At 43.2% G+C, this 20,874-nt stretch overlaps 1 protein-coding gene and 1 long non-coding RNA gene across 4 annotated transcripts in view; one reads left to right on the top strand and one right to left on the bottom strand.

The window, feature by feature from the left end:
• TPD52 (tumor protein D52) overlaps window positions 1-13,435 on the bottom strand; it is a 184,967-nt gene extending 171,532 nt beyond the window's left edge. For all 3 annotated transcript variants that reach the window (XM_043539438.1, XM_037892390.2, XM_043539439.1), the window contains exon 1: window positions 13,302-13,435. In XM_043539438.1, coding sequence (XP_043395373.1) covers window positions 13,302-13,323 — 22 coding nt within the window. In that variant the 5' untranslated portion in view covers window positions 13,324-13,435. The remainder of the gene's footprint in view (window positions 1-13,301) is intronic.
• A 745-nt stretch (window positions 13,436-14,180) lies between these two features.
• Window positions 14,181-19,719, top strand: LOC119565574. Its single transcript, XR_005224285.2, has 2 exons — window positions 14,181-14,403; window positions 16,833-19,719. It is a non-coding gene; the product is annotated as an uncharacterized LOC119565574 (long non-coding RNA).
• The last annotated feature ends 1,155 nt before the right edge of the window (window positions 19,720-20,874 follow it).

The following is a 20,874-nucleotide window of genomic DNA, read 5'->3' as shown; positions in this document are numbered from 1 at the left end:
GGTCTGTGTTCACCTATGCAAATTGGTGAGGATTTTTTATCAAGCCTTCCCCATGAAAGGGGGTGTAGTGCTTTGGGGGATATTTTGGGGGAGGAGGGAAGACTTTTCCAAGTGGGCACTTCCCCTGTTCTTTGTGTAACACTTTGGTGGTGGCAGCTTTTAACCTAAGCTGGTAAGAATAAGCTTAGGGGGCTGTTCATGCAGGTCCTCACATCTGTACCCTAGAGTTCAGAATGGGGAAGGAACCTTGACAAAACACATTGTATTAATACTTCATATGATTAATGTGACAACTGAAGCCTGTTTAATGGATTAGTCTTCACAAAAGATATAGTTTACATTTTATTAAGATTCATACTATGACCACTGATTAAGTATTTTGTTGTGCACGCTTCTCGACACTGAGATACTGCTCCAGCTATGAATGCTAGTGTAATTTGCTACAAGAGTTTAAATACACTGTTGCCAGCCAAAGATACCACAGAGACCTTGATATCTACATTTTAAGTTATGTCTGATGAGCTTGCCTCTAAACATTGTGTTGCTATGCAGAAACTGAGTCTGCAGATGAGTTTAGGGAATACAGATAAAGCACTCTTGACACATGGAAGCTTGCTTTAAGATGTCAATGACAGTATATTTTTGTAAATACAGTCAAGCCTCGGGAGTGCTTGTAGCCATGGATTTGTAAAGAATCCTGCTGAATTCAAGGTGTATGCTGTGTACATTATGTAAAGCAGAGCCATAGAACCTAGGATTTCCTGTCTCTAGGGTTGTTTGTTACATACTAGATACTAATAGGACACCACTTTTAAAGTTTTGTGTTGCTATGACATAGAACACTGTATAATTTAAGCAGTTTCATTTCAGTGCTTAGTATATGCCTGCTGAGCTTCTTTTGTTTCTCCCTTGGGCAATTGTACACACTGTCAAGTTTGATGTCAACTGCAATGCTGACAAGTTGGACAGTACAACATCCTGTATTTGCAGCCCTTCCCCTATAGCAGGAGTTCCCAAACTGTGGTACACATATCCCTAGGGCTACAAGAGAAATTGTAGAATAGTGGATTTTATTTATTGCATTTTCATAACAGGGTACTCAGACAAAGCTTTAAAACTGGGAATGTTATATTAAATACAGTTACGTCAAGATGTACCAATCAGGACAGAGAACTGATATGCAGAGCCCTCACCTCTAATCACTGTACAGCACAGGTTCAGTTGCCCAGCAATTGTCCAGTGTAACTAAGCTCAAAACTTCGTCGGTGGAGGTTTTCAGTTACATATGTCACGCTATACACTGTACGTAACAGTGAAATATGGACAGATGGCTAAAGACAGGTAGTGTTAAGAAGAACACACAAAGGATCAGCGATGAGCAGGGGAGAGGTACAGGAACAGCTGGCAGATCTGGAATGGGGTATGCACTAAGAAAAGTTTGGGAACCTCTGCTCCATAGGGCTCAGAATCAGAATCATAGTGTCAGAAGACAAATTCGAGAGTTGATAATGTCCTGGTGAAACAAACAAATATTTCTGTTCCAGCTAATTGCCCACTGCATATTTGTGGGTAGAATGAGACTAGTTCTTACTGACTGTCTTATACCTGAAAGCAGGGCATGTTACTATATTAAGGGTCAGTTATCTAGACCTAAAAATTTTAAAGACCCCTCAGTCACAGCATTACTCAAGAATCAAATCTAAAAATTTGGGCCCTAGCAGCTTGACCTTGAACTATGGGGCAGAGCTAATCAGTACCCATTTTAGTGCTTTACAGGAGGATGTATCAATTCTGAGATTATCAGAATGGCCTCTTCTGGCCTTAATCTAATTTGACCTCATGCATAACAGGCCATAGACTTTCATCCAATAATTCCTGCATCAAACCCATAACTTCTGGGTTGTACTACTCCATTCAGTTTTATAAAGCCTCTCCACTATAGTCAGAGCTCCTTCCAGAAGTGCAGTAAGTGATGTTAATGTCTTTTAGGGCTTGTCTACACTGCCACTTACAGCACTGAAACTTTCCTTGCTCAGGGGTGTGCAAAAAGAAACCACACCCATGACTGATGCAAGTTTCAGTGCTGTAAAGTGGCAGTGTAGATAGTGCTCCCAGCACTGGGTGCTATTGCCCTCGCAGAGGTAGTTTTTTTGTTGTGTTTTTTAACAGCGCTAGGAGAGCTGTCTCCCAGTGCTGGAGTTGCATCTACACAGACATGTTAAAGCGCTGCCACAGCACTTTAACATTGGCTGTGTAGACATACCCGTGGAAGAGGATATCCATTCTTTAAAGACTTTGAATGATGGAAAATCCAAACACTCTGAATTGTTCCAATTGTCAGTTACCATTACTTCATCTCTTCCTCTTCCCCCCTCCCCCCCCCACACACAGAGTTCAGGGATGGAGATACCTTTATGGAGGTAGAGGTGTATCCTGTGAACAGGTCCTAAACATTGGATAGATTTTGAGAGTCATAATTCTGGCCCTGCTCAAGCAGACTGGGTCCTACATCCTGTGATGGACACAGAGTTTCAAGTCCTACCTTTCCACAATTTAAGGATTATCAGTAACCTCACTGCTGGCCTCTTAATGCATTAAGATATTCTCCAGCAGTGCATAAAACCTGCCAGAACTTGCTGTTTGATCAGTGACAAAAGGCCTTTTTCTGAGAGAGACAAAAAAGAGTCAACGCCTAACAAGGAAAGCACATGAAGTACCTGCCTGCTGCAGCTGTACATGTCAATTTCTCCATTTAGAAGAGTAAATAAGCAAGGATAGGTTGCTATAAAAGCCTTGAAGAATTTGACAACTACTCATCAGGATTGCTACACAAGGATGGGCTCTCCATGCACTGAAGCTCAGCAGCAACTCTGATGAGAAGCTCAACTCCACCCCAGCTGATTGATTTTACCAAGGTGCGATGCTGTCCCTATCCCTTGCTGGGCACATTCTTTTGTATCAGTGTCTTATAGGGCTCTGATAAATTTGAAGCTCCACCTACCTTTACCTGCTGGAAGAGAGCACTTTCCCCCTTCTAGACAATTTTGTAACAGGAGGAAGGAGTCTGCCACTGCCTTTTCCCTGGCCTCTATATTTTGACTCTCATCTATGATTAAGGCTATGTCTACAGTATGGAGTTTTGTAGACAAAAAAAAATTAAAGCAGCATAAAACAGCTGTTGCATGGCCACACTATGCTCCTTGCATCAGCAGAGTGCATCCACACTAGCAGTATTTGCATCGACACAGGAAGCAGTGCACTGTGGGTAGCTATCCCACTGTGCAACTGGCCACAGGGTGCTTTGGGAAGGGTTTGCAGTGCCTCATGGGGCAGCTACAGCATCACATGATGCAGGTTTCTCAATCCCATTGTTCCATGGGCATCCTACTAAATTGCCAGCTGCTTTTCAAGTGAAGAGCGGGGGGAGGGCGGAGTGTGTGTGTTGGGGAAGAGTGTGTTAGCATGCTGTCTCTAAGTTCAGACAGCTGCCTGAGCATCCAAACCTGAGGCAAGGGAGGAGGACACCTCCCCACATCAATGCCCAGATCTGCACAGCAGTCTCTCTTCTCCTTCCCCCTCTGGGCCCCCACAGCAGCAGCCTGCTCTGCCAGCTGATTCCCATTAATGGACTTCTGTGATTCCCTCCAAGTTCTTCCACAGCCTCCTCAGCAGCTCTTAGCTCTCCACATTGTGGAATGTCAAAGCTTCCTGGAGCTTTGACAGGGGAGAGGCATATGCCTGCATAGCTAGATGCAGGGCAGCAGAGTTCAAAACAGTGAGAGAAAGCAGGCATGGTGAGCATTGTGGGATACTGGGGAGGCCAGCTGGGGCGACAAACAGCAGCATCTACACTGACGCCTTGTCACTAACTTTGCCACAAAAAACTATGCCTCTTGTCGAGGTGGTTTTATTTTGTCCGCAAAACAGTTTTGCCACCAAAAGTAGCTTTTAGTATGCACAGCTTCATAGCTTTTGCTGACAAAACAGCCTTTTGCTGACAAACTGTGTAGTATAGACAAGGTCTAAGTCCAGTGGAAGCTAGTGCTGCTCAACTTCCCCCAGAAGTAGGAAAATTTTGCTCTGCTGCTAGGTAAGAGTTAACAGCAACAGCGGTAGTGAGTCCATCCTTGCAGATTCAGAGAGATACTACATTATCAGTTAGTGTTTAGGTTGCAGCAGCCAAGGACTAGAACATTTTATTTTAAAAAGTTTCAGTTCTGCAGAACTGGCCACAGAAACTTGCCAGGAAAAAGCTTTCCATTTGCAACTTGTGAGTGAGTAGATTTTACGTACTCAACATTTAGTAAATGCTCTGGATGGTGTTCCTTGGGCTATGAACAGGGGCACAAAGCACAGCTGCAAAATAGGGAGAGCAGAACTTTTACAGTCATGAAAGTAGTTCCTTTTTTAGCACTAGTTTCTGGTTGGCTAGCTGAGATTCTCCCCTTATCAACAGTAGATTTTAGACTTGCACTAGAAAGTGTTTTCTCGTATTTCCACACTTCAGCATTTGAGGACACTCTGCTTGTTCTTCACTCTGTTTCTCCCTCTCCCTTCCCCCCACACAAAAGCTCAGTATGCCTTAGTGATAGAGACTTGACTTTTTAGTTTTAGGCGCTTCAATGTAGGCATCTAGCTAAGGATGACCTAGTTCCATTCCATCCTACCCCTCTCCCTGAGAATTAAGTGCATCTCCATGTGCTCAGCATCTCTATGTTAAGAATCTATATGGGGTCCAAGCTTAAGCTGACTCACAGAAAATTCTGGCCAGAGAGTAGCACCTCAATTCAGTGAGTAGTCTTATTGTAGCACCTTCTTTCCCTTCCAGTCCCCATTTTTTTGGCTTACTCTCAGCAGTCTACCCAAGGACAAGGATAAGTGAGCCATCTACCCCCACACAACGAACCTCAAGCCAAGATATTAAGACTAGGGAAGATTTCTCCATCAGAAGCAGCTGTGTGCTTTTCTGATACAAGCTCAGTCAAGCTGTACTTTTGCTTTGAAGCCACTTATGATTCCTTCAGATAGCCTTGCTGAGCAGAGGTCAGCAACCTGGACTATTATTCTGTTCGGGGCGGGGGGGGGGAACCCACCAAAAAACCCATTAAGGCTACAATAAGATTTTCTGTAAGTTAGTTCAGGAATCCTTAGCATTCAGGTAAAGTTCCTACACTGTTCTGCTGCCATGGAAACACTAACTTTTGTTTTGTTTCCATCTTGCACACTATTTGTCTGAAAGGATACAATTATGTCATTTTTATCTCAAATCCCAAAATACTTTATAGAATTATAGATAGTACATAGGCCAAACAGGCCAACACCTTTGTACATTGCTATGATGAAGGTAGATTTTCCAAGATCCCTTTGTGTTGGCATAGGAGCGCTTTCTACCATCATAAACAGGCAGAAGTGGCTCCTACACCAGCTGCACCACACCCTGGTGTCAGAAATGCAAGCGATTGGGAGAAAGCATGACAGAGCTCTGGATACCAACAGAGCCCTCGTAGCAATGGTGGAATTTAGAACAGCCAAGAGGCTTCTTCAATCTCAGAGACTGGTGCAAGTCAGGAAGCCTCACTCAACTCCCTGACACAGACCTCCCCCCATTTCCTAGGCAGATCAATGCTCTGCCACAGGAAAGAATCTGGCCCATGGAGAAAAAATTCCCCCAGCATAGACACAGTTGTATGGGTATAAGAATGCATATACTGATGTAGCTTAGCCTGGCAAAGCAAAGCAAAATAATCTATATCAGTACAGAGAACTTTATACCAGCATAACTTGATCTACATTAGGGCTCTCACTAGCCTAACTGATAGTTTAAAAAAAAGACATACCCCTTACAAGTAGAATTAAAATAATCTATAGCATAAGTGTAGATCAGGCCTAATAGGAGCAACACTAAAAAATAGCTAGGGGTAGCATTTACAACAGAGATAAGATAGGAAGTTTTCCTGGAAAATGTAATCCTCATTTAGAGACAATTTAGCCCTTCCATTTGCTGAAAGTACAAAGTATTTGTCAATGGAATGGCACCCTTCCAAGTCTAGAGACAAATGACACATCTCAGCTGCTACTCACTTTGCTAAGCAGCAGACTGAAGTTCAGAATTATTCTGTTTCACCAAAGCTGCTCAGAGTGCTATGGGCAGCTGTGAAACTGATAAGATTCATATCAACTATCTTGCTGGTACTTGGGGAAGCTCTGAGTACCTGAGACACGCAGGCAATGAAGCTGTCGGGGGAATGACGGTCTAAAAAAAGCTGGAAGAGCCAGAGTGAGAGACATCCTGCTCCTCAGCCTTCCACCCACCTCTCCCCACAAGCATTCGAGTGTCTGGGCATTTCCAGTTAGCCATCCAGGACCCAACCTGTCTCCAGTTAGAAATCCTTTTCTCACTATCACCCTCTGATTTACACTGCCCACCCAAACAGTTTACCACTAAGTTTTGCCACAATATACAGGAGATCAAAACAAGTTACTTGGACACAATAGAAATCCTATTTTTAAATAAAGATTGGATGTTTTTCTAAAACATGCTCTAGTTCTAATGGAATTTAATTCAGTGAAATCCTATGGTCAGGGTGATGCAGGAGTCAGACTAGATCAGTAGTCCCTTCTGGCCTTATAACATAGGAATAAAAAGCCAATTTCTATTCATCTAGTAGATGTGCAGAGGTGAAGCTGACAAACAAAAACCTACAGAAAAGGTCAGTTGGATGTCAGGATACTGAAGAGTTATTGACAGTGTGAACTGGATGATCCCTTAACTGTTCATTTCCCATTTGTCTAGCCATGTGCAACTTTATCTCTAAAGTTTTGTGAAGAAAGTAGTTTTGAAGTGTGTAGATTAATTTTGAATGCAAGTCTGATTTTTTCAAACAAGCTTGACAAGAACTGATACAAGTTGACAAACGTACCATATTCACCAGGGCAGAATTTGATGGGTCTTGTATGGACTGACTAGTTGGCCAAAGTTCAACCTAGTGAGGTTCAAGGGCAGATCTGCTCTGGCCACAGTAAAATGGGACTTTTTTTGTATAGCTAAATTCTCTCTTCAGTTTTACTTTCTTAGTCATACGGGTGGCCTATTTGCCTGGTGAAGTTATGCTTGTCACTCCTGATTTTAAAGCACATTTGTTTCCTTTCCCCACCATTCATGTTAGCTACGACGTTAGACATGCAACATTAGTGCTTAGAGAGTCAACGTGAGGAAAGTTCCCAGTATTGCTAGCAGCAGTTCCCTCCACACTGGGGTTGATATAATGGATTCTGATGTAACAGACTTGATACAGACTGCTAGTTCTAGAAAGAGATGCTTATATTGGGCGTGTACAACAATGTGAATAGAACAGAGGAGCTCAGTGTACCACAACTCCCAGAACACTTTCAAAATCCTCTTGACTACTGGAGTGAAAAGCTTACACGCTATGATTCTTCTCCAGGTCTAGAAGTGGAAAACTGCTGAAGTGCGGGTAAAAGAAACCAGCACCGAATTGTGAAGTCTGAGCAGAATACAGTTCTACAAAAACAAACAAAAACCAAACACAGATTAGTCTTGGTAAGTCATGGAGACTTTTTTGCTGCATGTGGTCACTAAGCATTCAAGGTTAAGCCATTTCTGATCTGATCATACCGATAGGTCGCATCTGCACTGAAGTTGCGCCAGCTTTCTGAGCAATGGTGAGCTGCACAAGTGCTGGCAAAGGTGTCAGTGCCAACCTAGACAGGGCTCAGATGTCTCTTGCTACCATACTGTGCAGAAGCTGGAAATGCTGGTACAATGTTTTCTACTGCTGAAAAGGATACACAACCACACAGCTTCAGGTATTTTGTGTAATAAGCTTACAGAGTTTAGTCTGAACAACTTAAATAGCCTAGGTTTTTGAGGAGGGTGTGGGAATGCTGACAGTATGCAATGACCTATGGTTTTGTACACACTACCACTTATGTCCATATAACTTATGTTGCTCAGGGGTGTGAATAAGCCATCCTCCTAAATGACATAAGTTACACCAACCTAAGTACCAATGTGGACAGCACTAGGTCAGTGGAACAGCTTCTCCCACCAACATAGCTACCGCCTCTCGAGGTGGTTTTATTATGCCCATAGGAGAGCTCTGTAGCAATTCTAGTGTAGACTAGCCCCAAGTAGTTGGCCTTTAAGGGTGGGAAACTGTCAGTATGTAACCAAGGCAGGTTTCTGAGAAAGTTAGTGTCTATTTACCTGTGAAGACCCTACTTCTCAGGGACTAGAAGCATCACAAAGCAAAAGACTGCATGATTTATCAGCATTAGTTTGTAGTGAAAGAGCATCTGGGATAAGTAACACTAACAAAGAATAAGCATTAAGTAGCATTTTAAATGAATGCTGTGACATCCACTAGTTTTAGTAAATTGCTTTTTTGTTCTATGAAGTAAAACTTCTAGTGCTAACAGTTTTAAACTAAAGGCTCTCTTGCAGGGTTTCCAATCAAAGAACTAGTCTCTAGCCAGCATTACACAAGTCTTTCTATTGCACAAGTGTGAAGAAACCCAGTTTATGGTATTAATTGCTAAGTTTATGAAGTTCTTCATTTCCGTGTATTATTTTAATTTGTTTTGAGATGCATTTGAGATGCAGTGTATTTTTAAAGTTTACTGTTTTGAGTAACCAAACTATTTACAATTAATTTCATATTTAACATATTCTATAGTTGAGTACAAAAATTCAGGAACAGCTATTAAGCCATCCAAGATTCTTTTCTCTTTCACAGGGTGAGAATGCAGCTGTCAACTTAATTGTTACAAGGCTGCTACCCTGCATTGACATCTACTAAGTTGAAACATGGGTTACATGGCAGTTTCACTATTATCACTCTGTATGCATCACAATTCATTCACAAACCTCACTGTTAGACCAACAAACTTATTTCAATTATCTTGCTCATGGCATAGACGTCTCCTAGACTGTAGCCATAATCTTATATAGAGCATCTAAATGAGGTTTTTCTTCCACACGACCCAGAAAAGAGAGAGACAGAAAGCAAGAAGAGTCCAACTTTTGCTAGTTTTAAACAAAGTTGATCTTTTCAGCATTCTGGCTATTGCTGAGCTGGTTACGAGTTATCTGTACTACCTCTGGGTTGCCTTCTCACTCTCCTCTCCCCATATTCCTTTTGAGTTTACAGCAGCCACCAAGCGTCAATGAGATACAGCTTACTGACACTATGCTTTCTTAAGCAAGAGTTTGTTTGGCTGACTAGGCTAGTATTGTTGTGGTGGTCATGTCAGTCCCAGAATATTAGAGAGACAAGGTGGGTGAGGTAATATCTTTTATTGGACCAACTTCTGTTGGTGAGACACACAAGACTAGTATTGTCAGCCAAGTTTACAATCCAAAGAGACACCCAGTTAGCTAATTAGATGTGTCCTCAAGACGACAGGCCGCTGTAGTGGTAAGTCATTGGTGAGTGCAGGCCTATCAAATGTGGAACAAGAATCCCATGTCTCCTGTACTAGAGTTTTCTTACAGCTGTATTTCTTTAGACTAGTTTCTTGCATGCCTTCTTTTTAAACTGATTTAACTAGGTTTTTCTTCACTACACAGGAGTCCCGTTATTTCAGAGTAGTTGACTTTATAATTGGGTATATTCTCATTTTGTACAAGGAGATCAGAAGTGGGAATTCAGAGAAACATTCCCTTGAAGTTCCTGAAGTGGACAGTAGTGAGACAGTGGCTTCTGGAAGAGGCAAGTATTTCACTCTACAAGTCTTGTCAATCTTTTGTTGCAGATTCCATGTTGTTTCAATGCAGAGCTATTACTTTCAGGGAATAGCTGCTTTGGAATAAAGTCTACCCTACAGTAATTTTTTCAATTAAATATACTTTGATGCAAGTTGTTAAATATTGCACTTTGAGTCTTAACGGAGATAAATTTATCTGACCAGATTAGTTAAGTGTAAAAGCTACATGTTTTCCTTAGTAGACCCTCACATGAGTTCAGTGGAGGTGCCCTGGCAACACGTAAGTTCCATCCACTTTTTTTTTTAATAACATTCCACATAAAGTTAAACTAAAATTTGACATACAAGTCTACAATTACATTGCAGAGTAAAACACCAAGTTGAGACCTCAATCTCAAGGCATAATGGATCATGTCCTCAGTACTTGACAATATTTGAAGGTGCCACATAAATCCTGCTGCACTGATGTGCACTAAATTTTACCAAAGTGACTTAGGAGCACAAATATTTACAATGGGACTTAGGTACAACTGAAAGTTTTACTTCAGTACTTTCACTAACAATTTTTTTTCCTCTGCACTAATTATTTTACCAGGCAATGCTTTCCTTCTGTTGTGCACATGCAGAGACGTTCACAGCTGTCTTTTTAAAGTTATATTATCAGCTAATGCAGTACACTTCTACTAAGAAAAGTGGTTAACAGACTAATGCACTTGTTTAGTCTAATCAGGCCAACTGCATTGCCCTGCGAGTTAACTAAAGTGCACTGCCTCTGATCAAGAGGCGTTATGGCCAAAGCTAGATAAAGTCCAAGTTGGAGGCATGCCAGTCTATTGTTTACACCAAGACAAGCCATTTACCATTTAGCCCATTGTGACTTGGAACATGTGTCATGAAGATACAAAATGAGGGCACTTGGATCCAAATATCAAGCTTGACTAGGTAAGGAGCAGCACCAATGGCTCAGTCAGTGTAAGAAGCTGTTTATAGAAACACAGTAGGTCTAATTTATTCCACCCAGGAGATGTCAGTGGTGCATAATGCAGCACGTTGCTATGTAAAGCTACTGTGTAAAATATCCTGAAACCATTTTAGAGCAACAGGTCATGTCACAGATTGGCCCAACGATAACCACCAACCTTAAGGTGCAAGATTCAACTCACTTTTTCCCTTAGTCTCATGATTAATCTCGAGAGAGGAGCTTCAGTTAACTATAAAGGCAGGAAGAGAGCCGTGATGCTGTAAAAGCTAGAAAGAGCCTTCCATGTATAAAGGAAATCCAAGCCCATGAATTTTTGCCTTCCAAGGTCTACAAACAGCTGCAGTGCCTCTGCTATAGCAATTCAGAAGCCTGTGGGCTGCAGCACAATGGACATCATACAAATTCCCTGCTGTTAGGCAAAGTTGTGAGCACTAGTATTAGGAAGACCAATTTAAAAAAAAAAAAAGTCCACTTACTCAACATCCTCACTATCTGTTCCCCTCCCACAGCCATGTACCTCTACTGCAAGGGAAAAGAAACAAAGCTTCTCCAGTCTAGCTATTGGTGAGGAATTTGACAACTACTATCCTAGCACTCCTGCTCAAGGAATAAATCCCAGCACCCAACTTTTTTTTCTTCTTCCAGGTGGATTTGGCAGCAGGGTTTGGTTTCTTCATGAGAGCATTGCCCCCTACCTTACCAATATCCACTCCACACTATAAAGTCATATTTGTAACTAGTGGGTTCAGTTCTCCCGCTAATAGTTTTTCATGGTTTTAAGCCTTGGATTTATTGTAGGAAAGCAGCTCTTTCATGCTACAGGAATACTGGATGTTTACTTCTACCAGAGAAGATTTGGCCGATTAGAATATTTTACTGGAACTGTTCCACTACCAGGTTTACAAAATTAACGTAATCGCTATCCCCCATTCAGATTCCTATAATGAAGGTGTTTTGTTGAGTTTGGTTTTCAATCCATGTTTACTATACTGTCATAAGATATCCAGAGTGCTGAGCACATTAGAAATACAGGATATAAATGCTTAGCCTGTGTTTTAAGACATTCACCTGAGCCTGGTACAGTTATTAAATATGAATGTATAAGCTATTTTAGAAGATTACCCAACATCTCAGAGGCTAAATCAGAGTAATTCCATTCTATCTTGTATGTGTACAGAAGGTAGAAACTAGAGTCATACTCAAGATTGGATTTTATTCTCTGGTGCAAAGCAGAGATCATGCCTTAGCTCAAATGCCAGTCCTGTGTTTGTACAGAGAAGCAGTCTCAAGGTACGTACATGAATCTGACCTTAGAACATTCCACTAAAAGCTGCATTCATGCAGCAAAATCATTCCCTTTAGAATCAGCTACATTCACCCTATGTAAGGGGCCAACGCCAGACACCTTTTTATCTTAGAAATGTAAGCCGTCTGACCTGCAAGGAACAGGGATAGGAGGAAGGCTGCAATCCTCAGTAAGTAGACGCCTAAAGAGATACGTTGGGTGAGGCAATATATTTTATTGGACCAACCTCTACAGGTGAGACACAAGTTCCTCTCTTTAGTATACTGGGGACAACAGGGCTACAACTACATGGCATAAATAGAATCTCAACATTCTAGTAAAGAAGACATCATGGTTAAGTTGCATCCAAGGAAGTGAGCTGTAGCTCACAAAAGCTTATGCTCAAATAAATTTGTTAGTCTCTAAGGGGCCACAAGTCCTCCTTTTCTTTTTGCGAATACAGACTAACACGGCTGCTACTCTGAAACCATGGTTAAGAAGAATGCGGATTTTTTTTTTTTTTAAGCGTACAAAGTCTTTAACGGGGACCACCGGGCAGTTAAACCAAGTAGCTGGGTCCACCTCAGGCCTGATTTTCAGAGGTGCTGATCACCCACAAGAGCAAATGGGAGTAGTGAGAGTTCAGCATCTCAGCAGGTTGCGTGCTTAGTGTCACGCCGGAGTAAGGGAGTGGGGGGAGATGAGACACGTCTTAGGCTAGTGCAGACAGGGGCACAGTAGGAGCAGGGCTGGGAGGTGCCTAGGTCCCAGTAGAGGAGATCGAGAGGAAGCCAAGCTATGGGGAGTTTAGGTCTTTCAGTCTCCCCAGGCAGGGCCAGCTACCTCCACACCCTCTCCTCACTCCTCCGCCCCCAGCCACCGCCGGAGCTACAGCAGCTGCCACGGCTCCCAGAGGGCGCGCGCAGCTAATCACTATGCAAACAAGCAGCGCTGCCCAGCGGCCGCTTATCACCATGCGCCTGGCTCCCGGATGCCGCTAGGGACAGGGCAGGGGGAGGACACAGCGCAGGGCCCCCGAGCGCGGGCCGTGCCCTGCGGCGCCAGGGGAGGGGCTGCCGCGGCCACGCCCGCCGCGCCCAGAGGCGGGAGGGTTCTGGGGCTGGGGAAGCGCAGGGGCCGGGGGGCTGCAGTCAGGCTGCTCCTTTCTCCCCTGTCCCGCTGCTCCGGGGGCCGGCGAACGGGCAGCCCCGCCCCGCCAGCGGCCCCAGGCACCGCCGCCCCCAGCGGCTCCCCTCCCCGCGGGGCCGGGGCAGACAGCGGGCGCCCGGCCGGGAAAGCCCCCCGTACCTTGCTCGCTGCTGGGGTCCATGCTCGCAGCCAGCGCCCTCCGGAAACAGCCCGCCGCCGCCTTGCTCCCGTGCAGCCCCGGCTCAGTCACCACCCCCCGGCGTCAGGCTCGGCAGCGCGAGCGCCGCCTGGGCTTCATATAGGGCGGGCTCCCGGCCACGTCAGCCCGCCGCCAGCCACCTGACCGGAGCTGCCCTGCGGCTGGGGCAGCTGCAAGGTGCTAGCAGGTGAGGGGCAGCGCCCCTGGCTGGGGGGCAGGGGCGCTGCGCGGGGGCAGAGCCGTGAGCCCCGCGCTGCTCCGCCTCTGGGATTCTCCGCTCAAGCCGGGCAGGTGCTGGGAGAGAGGCAGAGTGATTGGCAGCCCCGGCGGCGCCCCATCCGGCCTTCTTGGAAAGCTGTCCTGGAAACGTACCAGCCCGGACACGAGCGGCCCCTCAGCTACCAGGCGTTCAGACATCATGAATCAGGCCCCACGAAATCGCAAGCATCACTTTAGAAAGTAGTCGATTTAAAAATAATAACCAGGGGGTTCTTTATACTTGCCTGCTGGTTTATGTGTCTTTGGGATTCCTGTTTTCAAGCTTTTTCTCTGAAACCCAGCGGGCTGGCAATGTCCTTTTTGAAAGGAAAGGCAAAATTATCACATCATCCTCAAATGGCTCCAGGAGCTGGGTCTTTAAGATGCCATAAAATGCCAAATATCTTGAGACTTGTGATAAAGTCATGAGAGGCTAGAGCATTCTCTCTACCTTTACGATGATGATCGTAATGGTAAAAGTAAAGATATTTCATTTACTCTTCAAATAAAGATTACTTTTCCTGGGTGAGTGCACCAGTAAAATTTTGCAAAACAGGTCTAACCTAATCTGAGCATCTAGGCATTTATAAATTATACCACATAATGACTGGTATCTCTCTATTTCCAAATCCAGTGCTGCAACCACTGAATAACTTTACACACATGAGCAATCTGAATTATTTAAAATGAGACACTCATATGCCTAAAGTTATTTAGATGCATAGGTGTTTTGCAGAATTGGGCCTGAAGTTCATACACCGCAATCAGTGTAGCTGGGATTTTTACACTGCACTCTTTTCCATGGTAACTATTATGCTATTTCATACTGTGCCTCAGTTTCCTATACATAAATAACTGTTTGTTTATTCAGATCTTTACATATTAATCAATCACCATTGTGTCTGGAGCTAACAGTACTCACTACCTTCTGTAAATACTTTCTTGTCAACTGTCTAAATGGGCCATCTTGATTATCACTGCAAATTTTTTTTCTCCTGCTGATAATAGCTCATCTTAACTAATTAGCCTCTCACAGTTGATATGGCAACTTCCAACTTATCTGTATGTATATATATTTCTTCTTACTATATGTTCCATTCTATGTATCCGATAAAGTGGGCTGTAGCCCACGAAAGCTTATGGTCTAATAAATAAAAGAAGAGTACTTTTGGCACCTTAGAGACTAACAAATGTGTTCTTTTTGCAGATACAGACTAACACAGCTGCTACTCTAAAACCTACCTTCTGTAAAATGCTTCTGGACCCTGGAATAAAAGTTGCTTAATAATTGCAACTTGATGTTTTATTTATTCACAGAACTGATACAGTAATTACTTTACACAAGCTGGTTTAAAGAAGCCTATGGCAGGCAGTTAAGAACTGAATATTCGTGACACTAATTCATGATATGTCTATACCCTGTTGTGACTGCTCAGGCTATTTGTTTTTTCTATTTATCTATTATATTTTTGCTTGTAAACAATAGGCATGTTTACAACTTGCACTGTGTTACTGAAACTAAATTATATTCTTATTTTAGCCTCAGCGGTGTCCCCTTGAAAGTTGCCAACAGTTAAAGCAACCCAGTGCACTTAGCAGACCATCAGTTCAAAAGCACTGTTGCTGCATTAAAGAGAATGAGAGAGACAAGGCGACTGAGGTAATATCTTTTATTGAACCGGCTTCTGTTGGTGAGAGAGACAAGCTTTTGAGCTATACAGAGGTTTTCCTCAGGTCTGGGAAAGGTACTCGGTGTGTCACAGCTAAGTAGACAGAACTTGGTCCAATAATAGATATTACCTCACCCACCTTGTCTCTAATGTCCTGGGAATGACATGGCTACAACAACACTGCATACAACAATTAAAGAGAACTAATAGTTTAAAAAACAGGGCACTGGTTGAACCTGAAACATCATATATATAGTCTGAGCTTTTTCTCCTAAAATAACTTTAAATGCTGAAAAATTATAATTGTGGATTCTGCCATAAAAGCAAAGCATTTTGAGAGAGTATCTCAATAAAGAATATTAGATTGATGGATACACTTCTTCCCCCACTCCCTTCTGTTCCCCTGATCCTGCTATCTATGGCTTTGATCAAAAAGAGCAGTGTTTGCACAAAATGAGTGTCCGGCAGACACAGCGTGGGGCTTTGTGAATACCCAAATTGTCATGAACATTTGGCACACTGTCACATGCCAAAGAGGATCACAATAGAGGGCTGTGAGGTACCAATTTAGGATGCCTAGACAATGAGGAAAAACAACGTAAACCTCAGGTATTCTATGAAATCTGGGACAGCTTCTGTTAGAGGACTATTTGTTTGCATTCTAGCATATACACAGCTTCAGAACGAAGTGATTGTGAAGATGCCATAACAATATAGCAAGCAGATAAAACAAGGTAATGGGTATATTCTCATCTTGCTGCGCAGGAATCAGTTTAGCTGGGCATGTAACACCCTGTGCAGTGAGATGAGTCTACATATCTCACAGTAATGTTTTTTGATTATGGTAGTGATTGAACAAAAAATTGAACACAGATACGTATTTGAAATTGATACATCTCTGATATTAAAAGACATAAATAATTGAGAGAGAACTATATTTTAAAATACAGCACTTGAAATCTTACGCTTTTCCCCATCTCCCATGAGCAGCTGATGATTTATGACTGATCAGTTCTCAGAAGGTAAGAATATCAGCAGTGTAGAGAATTAAATCCCTTGGGCTCAATTCACTCCACCATTATGCAGCACTTACACGACTAGCACAAGCCCCAGTAGCAGAGTGTCAGGGTTGCAGTGGTGCAAAGCAATCACAATCTCAGTTCTTCTTAGGGGTTAGAGAGGCACAGGAGCCAGTATATCCCCCAGAATGGGTGTGATGACTAGGACAGAGGCATTTCCAGGGCAGTTAGGGAGTTCATTGATTTAGTTCTTCCCCCGACATTCCCACTTCCAAAGCTCCTATGAGTCTCTGGTACAAATGAAAGCTGCCCTGCCCTGCTCTGATGACCCCCAAGGAAGAACACTGCTGACAGGCTCCTTGCTCTCACCAGAGAGGAATGCCCTGTTCCATGCAAGGGTATTGTTGGAGTTGATTGATAGTTTTAATGTACACCTCCTAGTGCCAATTTGACCAAATCTAGCCTCTTAACTACAAATGGTTACAAATGAGTCCCCCAAATACACTTAAACTATCTCAACATTCTATTTTGTTTTTCTTCACAGGTATGCAGAGGATGATTCTCTCTGAATGTGTACTTTCTTTTTCATCCAGTTATTGCAACCCAGTTATTAAAAGGAAGAACATAACCACAACAGCCTTTCTGTCCCATGAATAATACTGACCTTGGACCTTTTTGTCTGCCTGGATTCCTTTTTCCTTTTGTTCACTTCGGATTGAATGTATTGTGCCTCTTCATTCTTTTGTCACCAAGCGTTCAGCCGCAGTCTTTCTGTAACCATTGACTGAGAACAGTATTTATAATGTTCATGGCTGATACTGATACCTATATGTGTTAGACCATCTTAAAGTCTGTTGCACCTCTGTGTTCAACGTATTTATATTCAGATCCCCACATGCGCCTCACTTCTGTATTCTTCTTCTGGAGAAGAAGCACTGAAAACCCTCAGCATTGCTTTCATGCAAGGTAGCATATTCTGTTTTCATTTGCAGCCTAATACTGCAAGGTGCTCTGCTGAGTGCTGAGCGTTCTCAACTCCCACTAATTCTATTTTTATTATGATAGTTATACAGTATTACAATAGTGCCTAAAGGCTCCAGCCGTGACTGGGCTCTGCAAATACATAGTAAAAGACATTACTGTTCAATCTCAGAGTAAAAGACAATTTCTGCTCTGAAGGTCTTACAATCTATAAGACAAGACACAAGTGGGTGAGTGTAACAAACAGTAGGAAGAAAAATGGAAGAGAGGACAAAGGGAACATGATTAGTTATATACACAGATTGTTTTGAGTCAATTACTTTTTTCATTTATAAGATATACAGTAGACCCTCAGAACTATGAACAGCTCGGGAATGTAGGTTGTTCGTAACTCTGAAATGTTTGTAACTCTCAACAAAGCATTATGGTTGTTTTTTCAAAAGTTTACAACTGAACATTGACCTAATACAGCTTTGAAACTTTACTCTGCAGAAGAAAAATGCTGCTTTCCCTTTATTTTTTGTAGTAGTTTATGTTTAAACACAGTACTGTACCCTATTTGCCTTTTTTTTTTTCTTTTGGTCTTTGCTGCTGCCTGATTACGTACTTCCAGTTCCAAATGAGATGTGTGGTTAACTGGTCAGTTCGTAACTGGTGTTCATAACTCTGAGGTTCTACTGTAAATATAATAATTATCAGAAATCCCTACTGGCTATCTTCTTATCTGTGGAAGCTGAGAATGCTCTGTTCTGGCCAGGACTGGGCCCTTTCCAAGCTGAGTCATTTGTGTTTTGTTGCGGGTTCATAAGTGTAAAACTTAATTTTCATTTAACAAAAATGAACCCTTGGGTTTTTGTGCATACATCCCAGTTTTAGGCTCCACTGTGATCCACAAAACTCTTGCTAAACCTTGTAGGCTCATTCGACACCTAAGTTTTCAGGGTAAAAGTTCCCTAGATGCCTAAGTTTCTGCGTCTGAGCATGTGCAGTGCTGCCTTCCCCTAGGCATCCAGATACCTAGATCCCAGAACAATTTGTGAACTGAGGGAAGATACGTGTTCATCCACCTAACTCGTTTGAGCAGAGGCCATCTACCAGGTCAGGTTCCATTCAAAATCTAGCTGCTGGAGGAGGTGGTGGTGCGCACCTTATCACTTTTAGCCCTGTGGTTAGAGAACTGCCAAAAGCGGGAAAGTGTGCTCTAACCACTGAAGTATGGGATAGTCTGATGCAGGATTCCCTCAATCTCTCCTGTTGAAGCTGTTCTGCTGTGGCCAAATAATGAGTGAGTGATTGAAACAGGGGCTGGTCACTGAGTCTCCCACCTTTCTCAAGCCCAGTGTCTGTTCTACTGTGGATAAATCTTAAATAGTCATTGGGCCCAGAAGCCAGGGGTGAAAGTAAGCTGGTACGGGCCGGTAAGACGTACCTGTAAAAAGTGGCCACCGGTACCAGTCTGTACTCAACTGACATTAAAGCACTGCCGTGACAGCGCTTTAACGTTGCTGCCCCTTTCACGCCCCCCGGGCCACCGACAGGGTGGGGGTGGGGCGGCAAAGGGAGCAGCTGCCCTGGGGCCTCAATTTAAAAGGGCTCAGGGCTCCAGCCACCGCTGCTGCTACTGCGGCAGCAGCCAGAGCCCCGGGCCCTTTAAATTGCCACTGGCGCCCCGGGCAGCGCGGGCCAGGCAGTGCGGATGGGCTGGCTGGGGGAGGCTGACCCCCAGCCCCGCCCCTTCTGCCTGAGGCCCCGCCCCTTCCCAGACCCAGCCCCAGCCCCTGTACCAGTAAATGTTGAATGTAACTTTCACCCCTGCCAGAAGCAGCCCAAGTCTTTTTACCAGTCTCAGTTGAGTACTGACAAATATATAGCTGAGATCAGACTGGCTCACCTGTGTGTTAGTACTATTAAAATAAGTATTAGAATTATAAGAATTGTTTAGTGTTTAGATGTGAATGCCAGTGAGTTGTTGTGTGCATTAATCACTGATAACATCTGTATCCCATATTGTAAGGTAATATTTGAGGGTTTGCATTGCAAGCTTCTGTAACTGTGTAAATCACCAGACAAGAGAGAGACATGAACTAGTGTGAAATGCTGGTCTCCAACAGAAGGTGTTATGTCCTGCCCGACAAGGAAGGCCCATCAGCACCAGATAGAGAAGAACAGTAAAGAAGAAAAATGTTGTTTACTCTTCCCCTCCATGAAGATGAGCCTTGCAAGTGAATTCATCCCATCAGCTGATTTGCAGCTCAAAGTGCCAGGGGGAAGGGAATAAAAACCCCTAATGAGAAGAAAATGGACCTCTATGCTGTTTGGACTCTGAGGGGCAAGGTTTTCTAGGCATAGGCAAGAGAACCCAGTGCTGAGCCTGGGTTAGCCATAAAGAACATATAGAGCTTATTAAGAAACCTTCTATAATGTTGAAATTAAAGATTGTAATTCATTTGTGTATGTATGTTTACTGGCTTTAACCTTGTAACTAACACTTATTTCCTTTTCCTATGAATAGAACAATATAGTTTATTATAGGGGTCTCTACAAGCATTGTCTTTGGTTTGAGATTTAAGGTGCAGTTGACCTGGGTTAAGTGACTGGTCCTTTTGGACTGGGAGTAACCTGAATATTTCTGTGATTCATGGTGTAAGGGACCATCTGTCACAGAGGCAGGCTTGTCTAGGTGACAAGAGCGGGAAGGGGACTCATGTCTATGACTCTGTGTTCAGGCTGTTATGGTGCGTGAGGAGTTTACACTTGAAAACTGGTTAGTGAAATCTAACTCAGAACCAGAACTCACAACCAATTTGGGGATTGTGCCCTGGTTCTTAAGAGTATGACCTAAGGCTGGTACTCATGCTCTTGAGTCGCTGCAGGACAGCTTGACAAAATAGTTAAATAGTCATTTGGCCCAGAAGCAACCCTAGTTATTTAATTAGAAAACATTTTTCAGGAATCTTGGTGCTGAGCCAAAAAAAAAAAAAATCCAGTGGTTCTAATCTATGGCAACTATCTCTCCCCATTCATTGTATAGCCTAGGTACCTAATGCAGGTCTTGCCAATCACTGTGTTGTTCCTGTGATTCTCTAGGCACCTAAAAGTTGGCACTGTGATGCTTAGCATTGCAACGCCTAAGTCCTTTTGTGGATCTGGGTCTTGGACCTTTGTTTTGAAATAAGTTTCTCCTAATTCAGATGTGTATCATAGAATACAGATAAGAGCATCTAAGCGATTTAGAAGCCAAAGTCTCATTTTCAGAAGGGACTTGTCTACACACAAAGGGTGCACTATTTTCACTATCCCAGTATAGTCAAAGTGGTGCAACTCAATGGGAGTTAAGCACTGTGGCACTTTTGAAAATCCCATTAGGTGCCAGTTTGCATCTTTAGGCACCTAAATACAGTTGAATATTTGGCCCTTAGGCACTTTTGAAAATGGGAGTTAGGCTCCTAAATCACTTAGACACTTTTGAAAAGATACCTGACACCTCTAATCACCTGGACTCTGAAAGATTTGGGGGGCTCCTGCGAGGTGTTTGTCACTTGTACAGCACATACAGAATACCACTAGTATTGTCAAGGATTATTGGAAATAATATTGCAAGGCTT

Source organism: Chelonia mydas, chromosome 2, assembly GCF_015237465.2.
Source record: "Chelonia mydas isolate rCheMyd1 chromosome 2, rCheMyd1.pri.v2, whole genome shotgun sequence".
NCBI classification, from domain to species: domain Eukaryota; kingdom Metazoa; phylum Chordata; order Testudines; family Cheloniidae; genus Chelonia; species Chelonia mydas.
Note: the sequence above shows the minus strand (reverse complement) of the source record. Positions and strands in the feature narration are given on the sequence as shown.